General features: G+C 47.4%; 1 protein-coding gene across 4 annotated transcripts in view; it reads right to left on the bottom strand.

Annotated features, from left to right (window-relative positions):
* The window catches only part of LOC143804853 (regulator of cell cycle RGCC-like), a 46550-nt gene extending 29981 nt beyond the window's left edge, over positions 1-16569 (bottom strand). The window contains exons 1-4 of one of the 4 annotated variants that reach the window (XM_077283358.1): positions 16469-16557; positions 7539-7643; positions 7036-7188; positions 3157-3243 (exon numbers count right to left, since the gene is read on the bottom strand). In XM_077283358.1, coding sequence (XP_077139473.1) covers positions 3157-3243; positions 7036-7156 — 208 coding nt within the window. In that variant the 5' untranslated portion in view covers positions 7157-7188; positions 7539-7643; positions 16469-16557. Of the gene's footprint in view, positions 1-3156; positions 3244-7035; positions 7189-7538; positions 7644-16153; positions 16261-16295; positions 16381-16468 lie in introns of those variants that run through there. The other 3 variants (XM_077283356.1, XM_077283357.1, XM_077283359.1) reach the window with 3 other exon arrangements.
* Between the last annotated feature and the right edge of the window lie 4040 nt (positions 16570-20609).

Raw genomic sequence — 20609 nt, 5'->3', positions numbered from 1 at the left:
AGAAGAAAGATGATTACAACCCCAAGAACACCGTCCCAACTGTGAATCATGGTGGTGGAAATATCGTACTTTGGGGGTGCTTTTCTGCAAAGAGGACAGTGCAACAGCACCGTATTGAAAGGAAGATGGCTGGGGTCATGTATCACGAGACTTTGGCCCACAGACTCCTTCCCTCAGTAAGAGCATTGAAGATGGGTTGTGGCTGGGTCTTCCAGCATGACAATTACCCCAAACACACAGCCAGGACAACTATGGAGCGGCTCTGTAAGAAGCATTTCAAGGTCCTGGAGTGGCCCAACCAGTCTCCAGACCTGGACCCAATAGAAAATCTTTGGAGGGAGCTGAAACTCTATGTTGCCCAGCAACAACCCCGAAACCTGAAAGATTTGGAGAAGATCTGTATGGAGGAGGGGGCCAAAATCTCTGCTGCAGTGTGTGCAAACTTGGTCAAGAATTACAGGAAACGTCTGAACTCTAATTGCAAACAAAGGTTTCTGTACCAAATATTAAGTTCTGTTTTTCTACTGTATCAAATACTTCTTTCATGGAACAAAATGCAAATGAATGATGTAAAAATCCTACAATGTGATTTTCTGGATTTTATTATTAGATCCTGTCTCACAGGTGAAGTGTACCTACGATAACAATTACAGACCTCTCCATTCCCTGTAGGTGGGAAAACTGGGAAATTGTCAGTGTATCAAATACTTGTTCTCCCCAGTGTAAAACAGATGTCGTACGGATATAAAAAGATGGTATATGGAAGATGATACAGACGTAGTGTAGACTGTTTATTTTCTGGATGAAAACAGACAATTATGCTCATCATAACCCAAACTTATTCTTTTTTAAATTTGGCCAGTTTACAAAAAAGCAAAATAGTGACAAGGCATGTGGATTGTTCCTCTACCGGATGAAGGAGACATCTGTTCAGCCTGTTATCCCCAGAGGTAAACCCTACGATTCTTCCATTCTGGTCCCACCGGCCTTCCATATTAAACCATTTGAGAGACAGAATTTGGAAACTTCGTCTTCATCATGATCCTTTGTCTCAAGGCAGATTCATTCCCTCCCCCAGACCTGCACAGACTAATTCTCTGGTTCATCCCCCATGTTGTCAGAGGTAGAGGACACCAGACTTCTCCGAAAAGGTGAAGACCATCCTCCCTACAGTCAGAAGACCTTCTACAATCAAGCTCTATTCTAGGGGGTATAATGTATAAATCATAGTGTACCAAGCAAAAGTCTCCTACAGATTCTATTCTTTCACTACTCAGTTTTCATCGGAGTGAATTCACAAAGGACTTGAGTTGAATATACTAAAAATCTCCGTTCTCTGCAGTTAATGCTCCTCTGGAGAATACATGTCCTCCATCCACTGGTATCTCCCTGGGTTCTCTCTGATATACAGAAATATGTCATGCCATCACCCTTTGAGCGTGTGGATCAAGCATCTCTCATTCACACTTTGTTCAAATTCCATCCATCAAAATAATTAGTGGTCTTCAGGCCCTCTCCTCTGAAGAGTCGTATCTCAGACACTTTCTGCTAATATCAACCAGAAATCTCACTTCCAGTTTTCTTCCCAAATTCAAGAAATGGAGAACAAGACAAAATCTAATTTCCATGACATTAAAAGGATAGTTCTGTTATATCTTCAACCACAGACTTTCAGAAAAGATAAACATTTGTTTTTATAATTAAAGGGTTCCAATAACAGAAATGGCATCAGGTTATCCTCTCTTAGTATTGAGCTTTGAAAAACTATCACTTATTGCTATTTTTCAGGCTCTCACAACACGTTCCTCTCCTACATCCCGGGCCGGGTTAGCCCTGATTCAACCTGTTCCATTTGTAAAGCAGCTTCTTGGTCCTCCGGTTCCAACTTTGTTGAGCAATAAAGGCTGGAGATTCATGACTCGGAAAGTTCAACCTTTGTAAAAAAAAAGTAGTTATTCCATAATCCCTCCTCCCTAATTTCATTGCTACTGAATTCCCCTTATGTGAGGCCGTAGGATGTCCATGAAAGGATAACATTTACTGAGCACATAATTTACAGCAGAGAGGGGAGGTAAGCACACCCCGACACTTTGATTGACAGCTCACTCTTTGCTCTCCTTCTGAAGTGTCATTTATACACATTGTGGTGTGAGGAGCTGGCCATTTACTAAAGACAATTGGACCAATGCACGTAGAGTGGAGTACACGGCTCGAAGGGATACAGACTTTTTCCAGCACGGAGCACCGATGATGTTGATATTGCTGTGTTTTATTAGTGATTTTCTTGCTCGTCAGTTCAGCCTCAAGAATCAATGTTTCCATTCAGCGACAGTAAGCAGAGGAAGACATGCTGGATGGATCTTATGCATACCTAAGGCCAAACAGGAGATTACTAAAGGTAAATGTAAAGCAATCCTTCTGTATCTCATTGGCCTCACACCAATGTTCTCTCAGCCACTTGGCTCATTGTATGGATGGGAATAGCAGACCAAGGGTAGCTGTCATCACAGGGGGTTTCACATGCAGTCCCAGGTCATGGGCTTCTGGAATATTTTTCATTCTTTGAGCTAAAAGCAAATGTTAAAGGGGGAGGGTATGTACACGTCTTCCCATTCGGGGGCTAACCCAGGGGGTTGAAAGGAGAAGCCACATGTTTAGTCGGGGAGTGGAGATAGGGACATTGAAGGGAGAGGATCTAGGATGAGGTCCTGGAGCACATGGATGGATGGCCGATGGAGTTTGGAGAATGGTTGCCGGTCGAACATACGTGCTACTATTGAGGGATTTGTTGTCTAGATTTCAGGAACTTTATTAAGGATTGTGCTGCTGGATAAATGGGCTTCAGTTGTGTTACTTGTCGTCTAGAGGAGCGTTTACTGTGACAGGCTATACTTGCAGGAGATGCGAAATCTATGAACCAACCAAAAGTTGGGAGACAGTGTGTGCCTGGTACGGGGCAGTGGGACTACCGGCCCCGGGGAGGGGGATCTTGTGAACTGGGACAATGTATTTTGGCCATGTACCCGGAGTTGTTGTAAAACCATGGATGTAAGGAATAAAAAAATATTTGCACCGATAACCTGCCTAGGTGATTATTACAGCCCACAACCTCAGATCTTCACATGCGGTAAAGACACGGACCTTCTCCAATCTTACCTTTTGGTTGGTGGCTTGTGTTGGTGAATGAATATGTCATATTTTCCTCACTTAAATCTAAGCGGTTTTCCTTCGAAGACATTAGATCTAAAAATACATCCAATTGGCGAGATTAACCATCTTTACATAACTGAAACCCACAAATTCATAAGTCATCTCATACACATGTATGGTTTAAGGCTGGGACTACATGACGCGTCACCCTACAGCAATTCTCTGAAAAGTCAAGCGACTAAATCTTTTGTCAAACTTTTTTGTAGCTCTGATTTTGCTGTGAATAAAAAAGCCAAGTTGTAGATAAGGCACGTGCAACTTACATTGAAGTCTATGGCAAGTGTGTCACATGTGACTTGTGACCAATGGCAGAAAATCCAGCGTATTTGGAAGCATTTGTAATTATGCTGCAGGTCGCAACGCGGCACCATAAGCAGGGGAGTAACTACCGCGGTCGCAGCGACCGGGCCCGGCAGGTCAGGGGCCCGGCAGGTCAGAGAAGTGGCGTATCCGGGGGGGCAGCGGGGCATGTGCCCCGGGCGCAGCCGACAGCGGGCCGCCTGATGATGCGGCGGTCCAAGGAGGGGGTTGGCAGGGCCAGGGAGCTGTCTAATTATACTCACCTACTCCTGGCACGGTCCCTGCAGGTCCCTGGCTGCCCGGCGCCCCGGCTTCTTCCTGTACTGAGCGGTCACATGGTACCGCTCATTACAGTACTGAATATGCGTAGGTGGAGCCGCATATTCATTACTGTAATGAGCGGTAACTGTGACCGCTCAGTACAGGAAGAAGCAGCAGCGCTGTGGAAGCAGGGACTGCACCGCGCCAGGAGCAGGTGAGTATAACGGGGAAGGGAGCGCAGCGCTGCGCGATATTCACCTCTCCTCGTTCCAGCCGCCGCTTCATCTTCTGCGGTGACGCTGAGGTCAGAGGGCGCGGTGACGTAGTTAGTGCGCGCCTCTGCCTGAGCGTCAGTGCGGAGGAGGCGGAAGATGGAGCGGCCAGCGGCGGCTGGAACGAGGAGCGGTGAATATTGAAAGTGCCGGGGGCCTGAGCGACGGAGAGGTGAGTATGTGTTTTTTTTTTTATCATCGCAGCAACAGCAAATGGGGCAAGTGTCTGCATGGGGCCATAACGTTTGTGCAGCATTATATGGGGGCCATAATGTTTGTGCAGCACTATATGGGGGTCATAATGTTTGTGCAGCACTATATGGGGGCCATAACGTTTGTGCAGCACTATATGGGGGCCATAACGTTTGTGCAGCACTATATGGGGGCCATAACATTTGTGCAGCACTATATGGGGGCCATAATGTTTGTGCAGCACTATATGGGGGCCATAATGTTTGTGCAGCACTATATGGGGGCCATAATGTTTGTGCAGCACTATATGGGGGCCATAACATTTGTGCAGTACTATAATGGGGCAAGTGTCTGTATGGAGCATCTATGGGGCCATAACATTTGTGCAGCACTATATGGGGCAAGTGTCCGTATGGAGCATCTTATGGGGCCATAATCAACGTTTCTACAGCATTATATTGGGCAAATGTGTCTATGGAGCATCTTATGGGGCCATTATTAACCTTTATGCAGCATTATATTGGGCAAATGTGCCTATGGAGCATCTTATGGAGCCATTATTAACCTTCATGCAGCACTATATGGGGCATATTTTAATATGGAGCATCTTATGGGCCCATCATGAACTGTATGGAGCATTATATGGGGCTCCTGATTCAATATGGATATTCAAAAACACTTAACCTACTGATGTCTCAATTAATTTTACTTTTATTGGTGTCTATTTTAACATTATGGAGATTCGGGAATGTACCTTGGCTTGCTCATACAGTTTCAATAGAGTTAAGGCTCAAATGGGGGAGGTTTTTTTGGTGGGGCCCATTTGAAAGTTCGCACCGGGGCCCATAACTTTGTAGTTACGCCACTGACCATAAGTAATCATTGCATCCAGTGTTGCAATCTGTCACCGCAATTACAGTGTTGCACGGCTCATGTGTCGCCCGAGCCTAAGGCTACTTTCACACTAGCTTCGGGCTCGGCCCGTCGCTGTGCGTCGGGCCGACGTTCCCGACGCTAGCGTTGTCTCCGCCGCACAACGGGGGCAGCGGATGCATTTTTCCAGCGCATCCGCTGCCCCATTGTGAGGTGCGGGGAAGTGCGGGGAGGTGGGGGCGGAGTTCCGGCCGCGCATGCGCGGTCGGAAAAAGCGGACCGTCGTGAGCAAAAAACGTTACATGTAGCGTTTTTTGCTCCCGACGGTCCGCCACTGCACGACGCATCCGTCGCACGACGGGTGCGACGTGTCAATCCGTCACAATGCGTCGCTTCATGTTAATCAATGGTGAAAAAACGCATCCTGCAAACACTTTTGCAGGATGCGTTTTTTCGGCAAAACGACGCATTGTGACGGAATGCAGTTAACGCTAGTGTGAAAGTAGCCTAAGGGGGTTTACAGGTTTATGTAACTAAAGGTTAAAATGCAATTCAGATGATACAATGACGCGCATGATTATTATTTTTTCAAAATGCATTACACAAACAGATTCTGAAAAGAAATGAAAACTCAAACAGCTTTATACTTTGTGCTTCAAGGTCTCATTACCTTTAGGCTATATGCACACGTTCAGGATTTCTTGCAGAAAATTCCTGAGAAAAACCTGAAATTTTCTGCAAGAAATCTGCAAGAATTCTCCGTGCGTTTTTGCCACGTTTATTTCCGGACATTTCCCTATGCATTTTATAGTGGGAAATCCGCAAAAAAAACACAAAATTAATGAACATGCTGCGTTTTTTACCGCGATGCGTTTTTTTCGCGGAAAAAAACGCATCATGTGCACAAAAATTGCGGAATTCATTCTAAATGATGGGATGCATATTGTATGCTTTTTTTTGCAGTTTTATAGTGTTTTTATCGCGAAAAAACTGAAAAATCAGCAACGTGTGCACACAGCCTTAGGCTTCATTCAGATGTCACATTTTTTGACGTATGAGAAAGACAGCGAGCTTTATCAGCAATTTTCATCATTTTTTTTTTTTTACGGATAGGAAAAAGAAAAAAAAAGTTTCTCCATCTTCTATCAGTCAGCAAAAAACGGACAGCACACAGGCGGCATCGGAATGCTGTCAGATTTTTTCAGGAACCCATGAACTTGCATTGATAGGACACTCTGATAAATATCGGACGTGTCTCTGCAATTTTGCACGGTCTGAGGATAAAATCTGACATTAGAAAAGTCCCACAGATTATCATAGGTATCAGTGTGATCCGTGAAAATAAAAAAGGCAACGGATAGCACTCGAAAGTGAAAAACCTACATGTGAATGAGGTCGGAGGATGATTATTATCTATGGAAAATTCAAATATTTTTGTTCCCATTTATCCCTGGAAAGGGAACCTGTCAGGTCCCCCAATGTGTTTTATACTGGACTCATTATATTTGCTATATGCAAAGAAACTCAGACTGGTCCGGAAACAGGGGCAATGCAGGGAATGTCAATCACACCTGGCAGCTACGGAGACCGGTCTGGTTTTAGTGAGTGCAAGCCTTGCAGGACTAGCCCATGTTTATCTGCACAGCGAGCGGCAGTAAATAATTTGGTTTAGTATTTGTGCAGCATAATCCAGATTCCCTTTAAGGCTACGTTCCCACCGTGACGTTTGGATGTTGTAGATTTTCGGCATCATTTAGTAAGATAGGACACTTGCATTTTTTTGTAAATATGCAACGTAAAAACTCACCGACATCTCATCCTGAAAACGTAGCCTAAAAGGAGCAGCAAGTGACCATTCGTTTGTCTATGTAGCGTGCAGCCATTATATGTTATTGGTAGAATCCCGGCGCCGTATCTGCCCTCTTACTTTCTGATCCATTGTCACTATTGTTAAGAGATGTTTGCTTTTCTGTCTTAAGTCGTCTAAGATGTTCCTCGGAATTGCACGGTCCTCTCGTGAAATCTTGCAATGCATGATCAAACTCCATCAGTGTGAAAACAAGATCTTCATCTAGAGACACTGGAGAAAGACGACGACGCAGACATTAGTTACTGTGTAACTAGCAAACAATCCATACTTACACATAACGCTCTGCACGTTCTATACTGCCTCATAGGACGAGCCGAAAGAAGTCACAGGTCGGAAACCAGAGTAGCAACAATGTTAGGGGAGACGAACAATGTAGCCGGACTATGATGTGTTCTGCAGGTAGCAGGAAATGCTAACGACGCACAGTAACAATGAGGAATATGTGCAGAACAAAAGATCAGGAAACTAAAACATGTGCAGGGACTGAAAATATGGAGTAAGTCAATAATGTGACAAGACGAGGACACTAGTCACAGAACATCGATGCTACATGAACTGACCTCTACATTCTTTGCAGTGTCTAACATAGGGAGTGGACTCCTGTCATTCAGTGGGCACCCCAGGGTGACGATGGGGTGTTATACTAACCAGGGGCCTAAAATCCACTGAAAGAAGTATTGCATTTTAATATATAAGCAATCAGAATATCGAATAGTCGATTCCTAAAGTTAACTCCCCTGAAAGCCTTGTCCCACAAACAAAAGTGCATTTTAATCATTAGATCTCTGAATAATAATAATTTCCACATTTGGATGTGTTTAAAAAAAGTATTCCTGTGCTGAGATAATCTTATAAATGTGTCTGTGCTGAGTACTGTGTATTCACTGTGTCTGACCATGCGGAGATGCTGTAGATGATGGTCGCACATACACAGTTCTCGACCAGGGACGGAAGCATAAGTGAATATACTGATGACATGGCAGGAACTCTCAGCTGCTTGCTTGAGTGCGGGAACACATTTCCCTGCCTGTTTGTTTAATCACAGGAGCAAGTGTTTCTGCCATGTCACCAAACCTGTGAGCTCATCATAAATCAAGCAGCACCCGCTGGTGCAGTACCTATGTCGCTGCCGCTGGATAATTCACACAAACAAGCAAGGAAATGCGTTCTCTCACACAAACAAGTAAATAAGAGTCCCTGCCATGTCTTCAGTATATTGATTTACCCTTCCTCCCCTGGCCAGGAGCTGTATATGTGTGACCATCAGATGCAGCACCTCAACGTGGTAGGACACAGCAAATAATACAGTACAAAGGAGAAGCACATTTATAGAGGTTAGTTCAACACAAGAACATTTTTTTAAAACACATCCAATTTGCATATGGATTAAAATGCAAAAGTGCAGCAACAGATAAAAGATATAAAGGAGTCAATGGATTTAGATTTCAGAGACCTGCATGCCTATAAATGTGATTTTAGAGTGGTTGATCTTATTGCCACATTCCCTTTAAGGCCCAGAAAGCATCAAAGGTAAAGGGGATAATGAATCTATATATATAATTGTCTAAGGGGTACTTCCGTCTGTTTGTCTGTAACTAACTTCCGTAACGGAAATCCCGTGTCGCTGATTGGTCCCGGCCGGGCGCAACCAATCAGCGACAGGCTTAGTCTGGCCGTGAATTGGCCCCTCCCTACTCTCCTTCAGTCAGTGCCCCCTCCCTTCTCCCCTCCAGTGAGTGCCAGTGTGTCGCCCCATCCCAGACCTACTTTTTACTATTGATGCTGCCTATGCAGCATCAATAGTAAAAAGATATAATGTTAAAAATAATAAAAAATTATGCTATTCTCACCTTCCGACGTCTACCGATGCGCGCGATGCTGCCGCCAGCTTCCTTCCCAGTGATGCATTGCAAAATTACCCAGAAGACTTAGCGGTCTCGCGAGACCGCTAAGTCATGTAGGTAATTTCACAATGCATCACTGGGAACGGAAGCTGGCGGCAGCATCACGCGCATCGGGTCAGCTTCAGTGGACGACAAAGGGTGAGTATATAACTTTTTATTTATTTTAACAGGGATATGGTGCCCACACTGCTATATACTATGTGGGCTGTGTTATATACTACGTGGGCTGTGTTATATACTGCATAGCCTGTGCTATATACTACATGGGCTGTGTTATATACTACGTGGGCTGTGCTATATACTACGTGGGCTGTGTTATATACTACTTGGGCTGTGTTATATACTGCATGGGCTGTGCTATATACTGCATGGGCTGTTATATATTACGTGGCCTGTGTTACATTCTGCGTGGCCTGTGTTATATACTACGTGGGCTGTGCTATATATTACGTGGGCTGTGCTATATATTACGTGGGCTGTGTTATATACTGCCTGGCTGTTATATACTACGTGGCTGTCCTATATACTACGTGGCTGTCTGTGTTATATACTACGTGGCTGTGTTATATACTACGTGGCTGTGCTAAGCGCCACGTACATACATACATATTCTAGAATACCCGATGTGATTTATAAGCGCCCAGAAATTATTATTGCTCCCACAGTCAAAAGAAATGAAGCTACCATCCTGCTGTAGCAACAGAAAAATGAAGACGTGCAGCGTCCTAAAGGCTAAAATAGGCCACGTAAGCGGCTGACATCCACTGTAGGTGCCCGTCCCCCAACAAAGATAGATAATTAATATTAAAGCAATGGAAAACATTTTTTAATGGTTATTCACATCTTACACCCCCACAGATCCATATATATACAGTACAGACCAAAAGTTTGGACACACCTCATTTAAAGGGAACCTGTCACCCCCAAAATCGAAGATGAGCTAAGCCCACCGGCATCAGGGGCTTATCTACAGCATTCTGTAATGCACTCTGTAATGCTGTAGATAAGTCCCAGATGTATCCTGAAAGATGAGAAAAAGAGGTTATATTATACTCACCCAGGGGCGGTCCCGCTGTGGTCCGGTCCGATGGGTGCCGCGGTCCAGGGCCTCCCATCTTCATCGATGACGTCCTCTTCTTGTCTTCCTGCCGCGGCTCCGGCGCAGGCGTACTTTGTCTGCCCTGTTGAGAGAAGTACTGCAGTGCGCAGGCGCCGGGAAAGGTCGGAGAGGCCCAGCGCCTGCGCACTGCAGTACTTTGCTCTGCCCTCAACAGGGAGGATAAAGTACGCCTGCGCCAGAGCTGCGACAGGAAGGGAAGAAGAGGATGTCATCGTAAGAAGATGGGAGGCCCCGGACCACGACGCCTATCGGACCGGACTGCAGCGGGACCGCCCCTGGGTGAGTATAATCTAACCTCTTTTTCTCATCTTTCAGGATACATCGGGGCTTATCTACAGCATTACAGAATGCATTAGGGCTGTCCCACACGTCCAGATAATTCCGGTACCGGAATAAATCGGTACCGGAGTTATCCGTGTCCGTGTGCCTGGGAACTCACGTAGGCCATACGTGCGGCACACGTGTGCCGCCCGTATGGCGAGTGGGTACCACACGGAGCGTGTGGTACCCACGCGTGTGGTACCCTGCATCGTGCTGAAGCCGCGATTCATATGTTCCCTGCAGCAGCGTTTGCTGCAGAGAAAATATGAATAATAGTGTTTAAAATAAAGATCTATGTGTCCGCCGCCCCCCCACCCCCTGTGCGCGCCCCCCCCCCCCGCTGTTCAGAAAATACTTACCCGCCTCCCTCGCTGCTTCCTGGTCTGGCCGCGGCTTCTAGTGTATGCGGTCACGTGGGGCCGATCATTTACAGTCATCATGAATATGTGGCTCCACCTCCCATAGGGGCGGAGCCGACTATTCATGATTGTAAATGAGCGGCCCCACGTGACCGCATACAGTAGGAGGCGCGGGGCAGAGAGGAAGGAGTGACAGCCAACGTGGGAGTGGGTGAGTATTTTCTGAACAGCGGGGGGGGGGGGGCCACACAGGGGGTGGGAGGGCGGCGGACACATAGATCTTTATTTTAAACACTATTATTCATATTTTCTCTGCAGCAAACGCTGCTGCAGGGAACATATGAATCGCGGCTTCAGCACCATGTGGGGGGGACAGCGCTTACTGTAGCGCTGTCTCCTGCACGCACACGGACCCCAGACGGAGAACGTCCGTTTGAGGTCCGTGTTTTACACGGACCCATTGACTTTAATGGGTCCGTGTAATACGTGCGCTCCCACGAACACTGACATGTCTCCGTGTTTGGCACACGGAGACACGGTCCGCAAAAAATCAATGACATCTGAACAGATGCATTGATTTTTATGGGTCTACGTGTGTCAGTGTCTCCGGTACGTGAGGAAACTGTCACCTCACGTACCGGAGCCACTGACGTGTGAAACCGGCCTTACAGAGTGCTATAGATAAGCCCCTGATGCTGGTGGGCTTAGCTCAACTTCTATTTTGGGGGTGACAGGTTCCCTTTAAAAAATTTTCTGTATTTTCATGACTGTGAAAGTTGTACATTCACACTGAAGGCATCAAAACTATGAATTAACACATGTGGAATTATATACTTAACAAAAAAGTGTGAAACAACTGAAATTATGTCTTATATTCTAGGTTCTTCAAAGTAGCCACCTTTTGCTTTGATGACTGCTTTGCACACTCTTGGCATTCTCTTGATGAGCTTCAAGAGGTAGTCACTGGGAATGGTTTTCACTTCACAGGTGTGCCCTGTCAGGCTGTGTGCACACGAAGCGGATTTAGTGAGGATCCGCAGCGTTTTTTTCCGTGCAGAAAAGCTGCAGTACTGCAAAGTGATTTACAGTACAATGTAAATCAATAGAAAAAAAAATGCTGTGCTAATGGTGTGGAAAATTCCGCATGAAAAACACTGCGGATCAAAAAAAGTAGCATGTCACTTCTTTTGTGCGGATCTGCAGCGTTTCTTATCCCTTCCATTATAGAAATCCGCAGTGGTAAAAAACGCATGAAATCAGCACAAAATCCGCAACAAAAAAGCACAAAATCGCAATAAAAAATGCGTCAAATCTGCACCTGCGTTTTCTGCCAGGAGATCCGGATTTTGTGCAGAAAATTCTGCACACCAATCCGCAACGTGTGCACATAGCCTAAATGGGGTTGGGACGATCAGTTGTGTTGTGCAGAAGTCTGGTGGACACACAGCTGATAGTCCTACAGAATAGACTGTTAGAATTTGTATTATGGCAAGAAAAAAGCAGCTAAGTAAAGAAAAAACGAGTGGCCATCATTACTTTAAGAAATGAAGGTCAGTCAGCCCGAAAAATTGGGAAAACTTTGAAAGTGTCCCCAAGTGCAGTTGCAAAAACCATCAAGTGCTACAAAGAAACTGGCTCACATGAGGACCGCCCCAGGAAAGGAGGACCAAGAGTCACCTCTGCTTCTGAGGATAAGATTATCCGAGTCACCAGCCTCAGAAATCGCAGGTTGACAGCACCTCAGATTAGAGACCAGGTCAATGCCACAGAGTTCTAGCAGCAGACACATCTCTACAACAACTGTTAAGAGGAGACTTTGTGCAGCAGGCCTTCATGGTAAAATAGCTGCTAGGAAACCACTGCTAAGGACAGGCAACAAGCAGAAGAGACTTGTTTGGGCTAAAGAGCATAAGGAATGGACATTACACCAGTGGAAATCTGTGCTTTGGTCTGATGAGTCCAAATTTGAGATCTTTGGTTCCAACCACCGTGTCTTTGTGCGACGTAGAAAAGGTGAACGGATGGACTCTACATGCTTGGTTCCCACCGTGAAGCATGGAGGAGGAGGTGTGATGGTGTGGGGGTGCTTTGCTGGTGACACTGTTGGGGATTTATTCAAAATTGAAGGCATACTGAACCAGCATGGCTACCACAGCATCTTGCAGCGGCATGCTTTTCCATCCGGTTTGTGTTTAGTTGGACCATCATTTATTTTTCAACAGGACAATGACCCCAAACACACCTCCAGGCTGTGTAAGGGCTATTTGACCAAGGAGAGTGATGGGGTGCTACGCCAGATGACCTGGCCTCCACAGTCACCAGACCTGAACCCAATCGAGATGGTTTGGGGTGAGCTGGACCGCAGAGTGAAGGCAAAAGGGCCAACAAGTGCTAAGCATCTCTGGGAACTCCTTCAAGATTGTTGGAAGACCATTCCCGGAGACTACCTCTTGAAGCTCATCAAGAGAATGCCAGGAGTGTGCAAAGCAGTCATCAAAGCAAAAGGTGGCTACATTGAAGAACCTAGAATATAACTAAAGCAATTGTTACCATCCACCTCTCGTGTCTCCCCTTTTCCTCATAGTCTGTAAGCTTGCGAGCAGGGCCCTCATTCCTCCTGGTATCTATTTTGAACTGTGATTTCTGTTATGCTGTAATGTCTATCGTCTGTACAAGTCCCCTCTATAACTTGTAAAGCGCTGCGGAATATGTTGGCGCTATATAAATAAAAATTATTATTATTATATTATTATATAAGACATATTTTCAGTTGTTTCACACTTTTTTGTTAAGTATATAATTCCACATGTGTTAATTCATAGTTTTGATGCCTTCAGTGTGAATTTACAATTTTCATAGTCATGAAAATACAGAAAAATCTTTAAATGAGAAGGTGTGTCCTAGCTTTTGGTCTGTACTGTATATATACACACACACACATATATATATATATATACATATATATATATATATATATATATATATATATATATACACACACACATCCGCACACATCCAGTATATATATACACACACACACACACATATATATATACACACACATACACATGCAGTATATACACACACACATACACACACAAACACATATATACACCCACACATATATATGAAGCGCCCCCACTGCCGCAGGGCCGAGGTGTACCCGGTACCGGGCCTCTGAGTCTCTGCTCTGGGGTTGTCACGGTGGCTAGGCCCCGGTCCGTGACCCTGCCGAGGGGCGCATAGGATAATGAAGTGGATAGATAAGGATGACAGATGATGGTGGAGCTGTAGTGGTGCGGTGCAGTAAATAACGAGGACACCAGGTTGCAGTCTCTTTACCTCTTTACTGAAGATCTCTGGGTCCTCAGTCCGGAATCCGGATAACCAGGCTGCGCAAGCCCGGCCGGCCCAATGGCACCTCCAGAGTTCTCTTAGCAGGTGGAAATCGGTGCTTTCCTTCTAGCGCTATGTGTTGCGGTCCTTCCCTGCTGTGCTTACAGAAAGTCCCCACAACTGTTGTGTCTGTTTCTTAAGTTCCCTCACAACTCGATTAGATGATGTTCTGCTAATCCTCCGTCCCTCCCTGGTGTTCTGGTTGGGACGGCACCCCTTTGACGGGTAGGCTCGGAGCTCTTCCGGGACCCTAGAGTCGCCCCTCTCCACAAGTTGCCCCCCAAGACTGCATAGGTGATTTAAGTTAGACAGCCCGCCTTAGACTGACTGTCATGCCGCTGTTTGGAGTATTGCTTGAAGCTGAATGTTATGATACTCCCTCGGCGTTCCGGCCACCGGTAGTGCGCCTCAGTAGGATGTTGCTTCGGTCTTACAACACGACTCCTACTGGTATTTCTCCTTTTGCGTGATCTCGTTTCTCACTCAGCACAATCTATCTCGCTTCTTATCCTTCCTTGGGCACCGCCGCTATCCTGAGCAGGCACGGTCCCGTTACGTTCGTTCAAGTTGCCAAGCCTCTGTCAGGATCCCACCCCTGACAGAGACCCTACTGTATCTTCCCCCACAACACCCTCTGCCACAAGGTGTTGCCTGGTTCCAACCCAGTCAGCTTTCTGATCTAACTTCCTGCCTGACCCCCAGTTTACCCACTATGGTGGGGAGTGGCCTAGTGAATAGAACCCTTAGCCCCCCCCGGAGGCCTGGCTGTGAAATGTCTTGGTGTCTGTGATACCTGATCAGATGAACTCCTTCAGTGCCATCAGACGCACCATAGCTCCCCATAGTGGCGGAGCCACAGTACTGCAACGACCAGGACTCTGGGGCGCTGCACTTACACACACAAACACATATATACACACACAAACACATATATACACACACACACAAACACATATATACCCACACACATATATACAAAATATACACGCACACACACACATATATACACACACACATATATACACACACATATATATACACACACACACATATATATATACACACAATATACACGCACACACATATACACACACACACACACATATATATACACACACACATATATATATATACATACACACAAATGCAGTATATACACACACATACACACACATGCAGTATATATACACATTTTAGTGGTTAAAATAATTCTGAACTTTATAATCAAAGAAAAAACATGTAATTTCCTGAGACCTATCATTTCCTTTACTCTTCTGTCGATGGCTCTGGGTCACGGCTCGGTCTTTGCTCTGTTGTTTTTATTTATACTATTTTAGGGCCCACAAGACATTTTGCTCACTTTTTACTTTTTTTTTTTTAACGAATTTGTGGCAAGTGAAATATAGTAATTCTGTTTTTTTTTTTTCTTTGTGTAATTTAATGTGAAGTATAATTATTTGTACCTGTGAGTAGATTGGACGTTTACAGACAAGATGATAATATAAATATTTGTTATTTCCATTTATTTTTCAATTAGGAAAAGGTGGGAAATGGAGCTTCTCTTCCTGGGAGCTGGAACCTCTGATCACTTGTACTGTGTATATTGTGGGACATCGTAATGTCACCGATGTATGAAGCTCAGACACAGGAGCAGCGGGATGGCAGGAGACGGCAGGGAGACGGCAGGAGACGGCAAGGGACGGCAGGGGAGGGCAGGAGACGGCAGGGGACAGCAGGGAGACGGCAGGAGAAGGCAGGAAGACGGTAGGGAGACGGCAGGAGATGGCAGGAGACGGCAGGGAGACGGCAGGGAGAAGACAGGGAGACGGTAGGGAGACGGCAGGAGACGGCAGGGAGATGGCAGGAGACGGCAGGGAGACGGCAGGGAGACGGCAGGAGACGGCAGGGAGACGGCAGGGAGATGGCAGGAGACGGCAGGGAGACGGCAGGAGACGGCAGGGAGACGGCAGGAGACGGCAGGGAGACGGCAGGAGATGGCAGGAAGAAGACAGGGAGACGGCAGCTTTCCCTGTCACCTGCTCTGCAGATTTCTAGAGCTCGTTATCTGCCATTACCATAAGCCGCAGTTCACACCGTCACCGGCCGCGCGTTATTATTAGTGTCCCCGGGACGCCCCTGCTGGTGGCTTCCTCCTCAGACCCCGGGTCCTCCCTGTACTATTTGGGCGGCGCCTACAGGACCCTGCCGGCTCTTAACTTGTCAATTACACTGTCACGTCCTGAAGAAAAGTTTTGAAGAAAAAGAAGTGGAAGTGAAACAAGAACTGCTCAGTATGACCAGGTACAATCCACGCGTTACCAGCAGCAGCCGGTGAGCCAGCCGCGGGTGACAGTGCTCCCTCCCGGTGCCGAGCCCGCCCCGAGTCTCACCTGCCCGCTCCATGTCCGCCCCCGGCGCGCTCCTCTCCGCCTCTGAGCGACAGCCGCAGCAGCTCCCGGGAAAGATGAGAGAAGGCTCCGCCCTGTATCTCCCTGAGCCAATCACATCACAGAGCTACCGAACTGCAGTGACGTAAGGGAAACCCGCTGTACGTGACTTTCCTGCAATTCTTGTGACTGACAGAATCGAGTCTGCGCACTGTCATCTCCATCTCCCCCAGCATCATCTCCATCTCCCCCAGAATCATCTCCAGCTCCCCCAGCATCATCTCCTGCTCCCCCAGAATCATCTCCAGCTCCCCCAGAATCATCTCCAGCTCCCCCAGCATCATCTCCTGCTCCCCCAGCATCATCTCCATCTCCCCCAGAATCATCTCCAGCTCCCCCAGCATCATCTCCAGCTCCCCCAGCATCATCTCCTGCTCCCCCAGAATCATCTCCAGCTTCCCCAGCATCATCTCCATCTCCCACAGCATCATCTCCATCACCCAAAGCATGATCTCCATCACCCACAGCATCATCTCCATCTCCCCCAGCATCATCTTCAGCTCCCCCAGAATCTTCTCCATTTCCCCAGAATCATCTCCATCTCCCCAGAATCATCTCCAGCTTCCCCAGAATCATCTCCATCTCCCCCAGCATCATCTCCATCTCCCCCAGCATCATCTCCATCTCCCCCAGAATCATCTCCAGCTCCACCAGAATCACCTCCAGTTCCCCCAGAATCACCTCCAGTTCCCCCAGAATCATCTCCATCTCCCCCAGAATCATCTCCAGCTCCACCAGAATCACCTCCAGTTCCCCCAGAATCATCTCCAGCTCCCCCAGAATCTTCTCCATCTCCCCAGAATCATCTCCATCTCCCCAGAATCATCTCCAGCTTCCCCAGAATCATCTCCTTCTCCCCCAGCATCATCTCCATCTCCGCCAGAATCACCTCCAGCTCCCCCAGCATCATCTCCATCTCCCCCAGCATAAACTCCATCTCCCCCAGCATAAACTCCATCTCCCCCAGCATCATCTCCATCTCCCCCAGCATAAACTCCATCTCCCCCAGCATCATCTCCATCTCCCCCAGCATCATCTCCATTTCCCCCAGCATCATCTCCAGCTCCCCAGCGTCATCTCCAGCTCCCCCAGAATCATCTCCATCTCCCCCAGCATCAACTCCATCTCCCCCAGCATCATCTCCAGCTCCTCCAGCATCATCTCCAGCTCCCCCAGAATCATCTCCATCTCCCCCAGCATCATCTCCATCTCCCCCAGAATCATCTCCATCTCCCCCAGCATCATCTCCGACTCCCCCGCATCATCTCCAGCTCCCCCAGCATCATCTCCAGCTACCCCAGAGTCATCTCCATCTCCCCCAGCATCATCTCCATCTCCCTCAGCATCATCTCCAGCTCCCTCAGCATCATCCCCAGCTCCCCCAGCATCATCTCCAGCTCCCCCAGCATCATCTCCAGCTTCCCTAGCATCATCTCCAGCTCCCCCAGCATCATCTCCATCACCCACAGCATCATCTCCATCACCCACAGCATGATCTCCATCACCCACAGCATCATCTCCATCTCCCCCAGCATCATCTCCAGCTCCCCCAGAATCTTCTCCATTTCCCCAGAATCATCTCCATCTTCCCAGAATCATCTCCAGCTTCCCCAGAATCATCTCCATCTCCCCCAGCATCATCTCCATCTCCCCCAGCATCATCTCCATCTCCCCCAGAATCATCTCCAGCTCCACCAGAATCACCTCCAGTTCCCCCAGAATCATCTCCAGCTCCCCCAGAATCTTCTCCATCTCCCCAGAATCATCTCCATCTCCCCAGAATAATCTCCAGCTTCCCCAGAATCATCTCCATCTCCCCCAGCATCACATCCATCTCCCCCAGCATCATCTCCATCTCCCCCAGAATCATCTCCATCTCCCCCAGAATCATCTCCAGCTCGCCCAGTATCATCTCCAGCTCCACCAGAACCATCTCCAGTTCCACTAGAATCACCTCCAGCTCCCCCAGCATCATCTCCAGCTCCCCCAGAATCATCTCCAGCTCCACCAGAACCACCTTCAGTTCCACTAGAATCACCTCCAGCTCCCCCAGCATCATCTCCAGCTCCCCCAGAATCATCTCCAGCTCCTCCACAATCATCTCCAGCTTCCCCAGAATCATCTCCAGCTCCCCAAGAATCATCTCCAGCCCCAAGCATCATCTCCAGCTCTCCCAGAATCATCTCCAGCTCCCCCAGCATCATCTCCACCAGAATCATCTCCATCTCCCCCAGAATCATCTCCAGCTCCTCCACCATTATCTCCAGCTCCCGCAGAATTATCTCGTGCTCCACTAGCATCATCTCCAGCTCTGCCACCATCTGCAGCTCCCCAGCATCATCTGCAGCTCCCCCACCATCTCCAGCTTTCCCAGAATCATCTCCAGCTCCACCAGAATCATCTCCTGCTCCCCCAGCATCATCACTAGCTCCACCAGAATCATCTCCACCTCCCCCAGCATCATCTCCAGCTCTCCCAGAATCATCTCCAGCTCCCCGAGAATCATCTGCAGCTCCACCAGAATCATCTCCAGCTCCACCAGAATCATCTCCAGCTCCACCAGAATCATCTCCAGCTCCATCACAATCATCTCCAGCTTCCCTAGAATGATCTCCAGCTCCCCCAGAATAATTTCCAGCTTCCCTAGCATTATCTATAGTACCCCAGTGTTACGATAATGTGAATATGCCATGCTTTGAGTATATACCTAAAAGGTCCAAGGCTTTCAGACACACGCTGTGGGCTTTTCCGACCCCCTCTTCACCATGCCTAGAAAGCTCTGCTCTCTTAGCCTGCAGGCAACTCCCTTCCCCCTGCTATATAGTGTAATGTGAGACCAGCTGCCAAGAATTTATATGGCTATGAGCTGCGAAAGCCAGTCTCTGTATAAATTCCTCATTCCCCCATAACGTCTGATACTAGCTAAAACTGGTACAGCCTGTTCCAGAAGGCATGGGACTCTATTGTTCTTTTAAAGTTACGTATACTGGCACCGATCCAGGCTAGAGATATAAGGATTATATATTCCGGATGGCTCAAGGAAATCGCTAGGAGGTAAACCCAACAAGCTGCAAGGAGCGGATTTCTCCATAAGCGGGTCATGTAACTATGCTGTGTTTACACTTAAAAGAACCCCCCTGACGTGGTGAACATCCTGATCATGGTTTCATTCGTATGCAAGGTTCATCCAGCGAGTTAGGTATAGAAATGGTTTGCCCTAACTCTAAGAAAGGGGAGCATTCAGCCTCTGAGTTAGGTCACCACAGGGGGAGTGCCTTGGTTTTGGGATGGGAGATAACTGAGTGGGACATGAGTCCCAGTCCAGCGGCGAGCCCAGCAGCACTCAGATCCCTAAACCCCGGCCAGAGCACTTTCCTTTGATGGAAAAGGAAGGGGACTTGGACACTTTTTTGAGGGCCTTTGAGAAGGCCTGCAGACAGTATAAGTTGCCGAATGATGAATGGGCCCGATACCTGACCCCAGGGCTAAAAGGCAAAGCTCTGGAGGCATTTGCTTCTCCCGTCAGACCAAGATGAAGACTACGAGGCCATCAAGCAGGCCCTGATAACAAAGTACCAGCTTACACCTGAGGTTTACTGTAGAATGTTCCGGAACCCCCAACATGGCCCACACAAGAGTTATAGCGATGTGGTACATGGACTCAGGACCCACTTTAACCAGTGGATCCAAGGACTGTCAGTGACCACCTTTGAGCACCTGGGAGACCTTATGATCAAAGACCAGTTCTTACTAGGGTTGATCGACTTTCATTTTTTAAAGATCGAGTCGGGTTTTGTGAAACCCGACTTTGTCCAGAGTCGAGTCGAGTGCAGTCGGCCGATTATCGCTAAAAGTCGGGGATCGACCGAAACACGAAACCCAATGCAAGTCAATGGGGAAGCATAGTCGGCAGTGAGTGGAGGCCAGGAAAACACCTACAGTGCCCATTTTAATGCCAAAAACATCCATTCTTGTTTCTGAAGCTTGTCAATCTTAATTAACTTTATAATAATAGTTGTTCAATGGAACTTGGGGGTCATTTGGCAAATTTGTGGGGGGTAGGGCTGGTTCAAGGTTTTAGTGG

The sequence above is a fragment of the Ranitomeya variabilis genome, chromosome 2 (genome assembly GCF_051348905.1).
Source record: "Ranitomeya variabilis isolate aRanVar5 chromosome 2, aRanVar5.hap1, whole genome shotgun sequence".
In the NCBI taxonomy this organism is placed as follows: Eukaryota; Metazoa; Chordata; class Amphibia; order Anura; family Dendrobatidae; genus Ranitomeya; species Ranitomeya variabilis.
The sequence above is the reverse complement of the archived record's forward strand: the minus strand, read 5'-3'. Positions and strand labels throughout refer to the sequence as shown.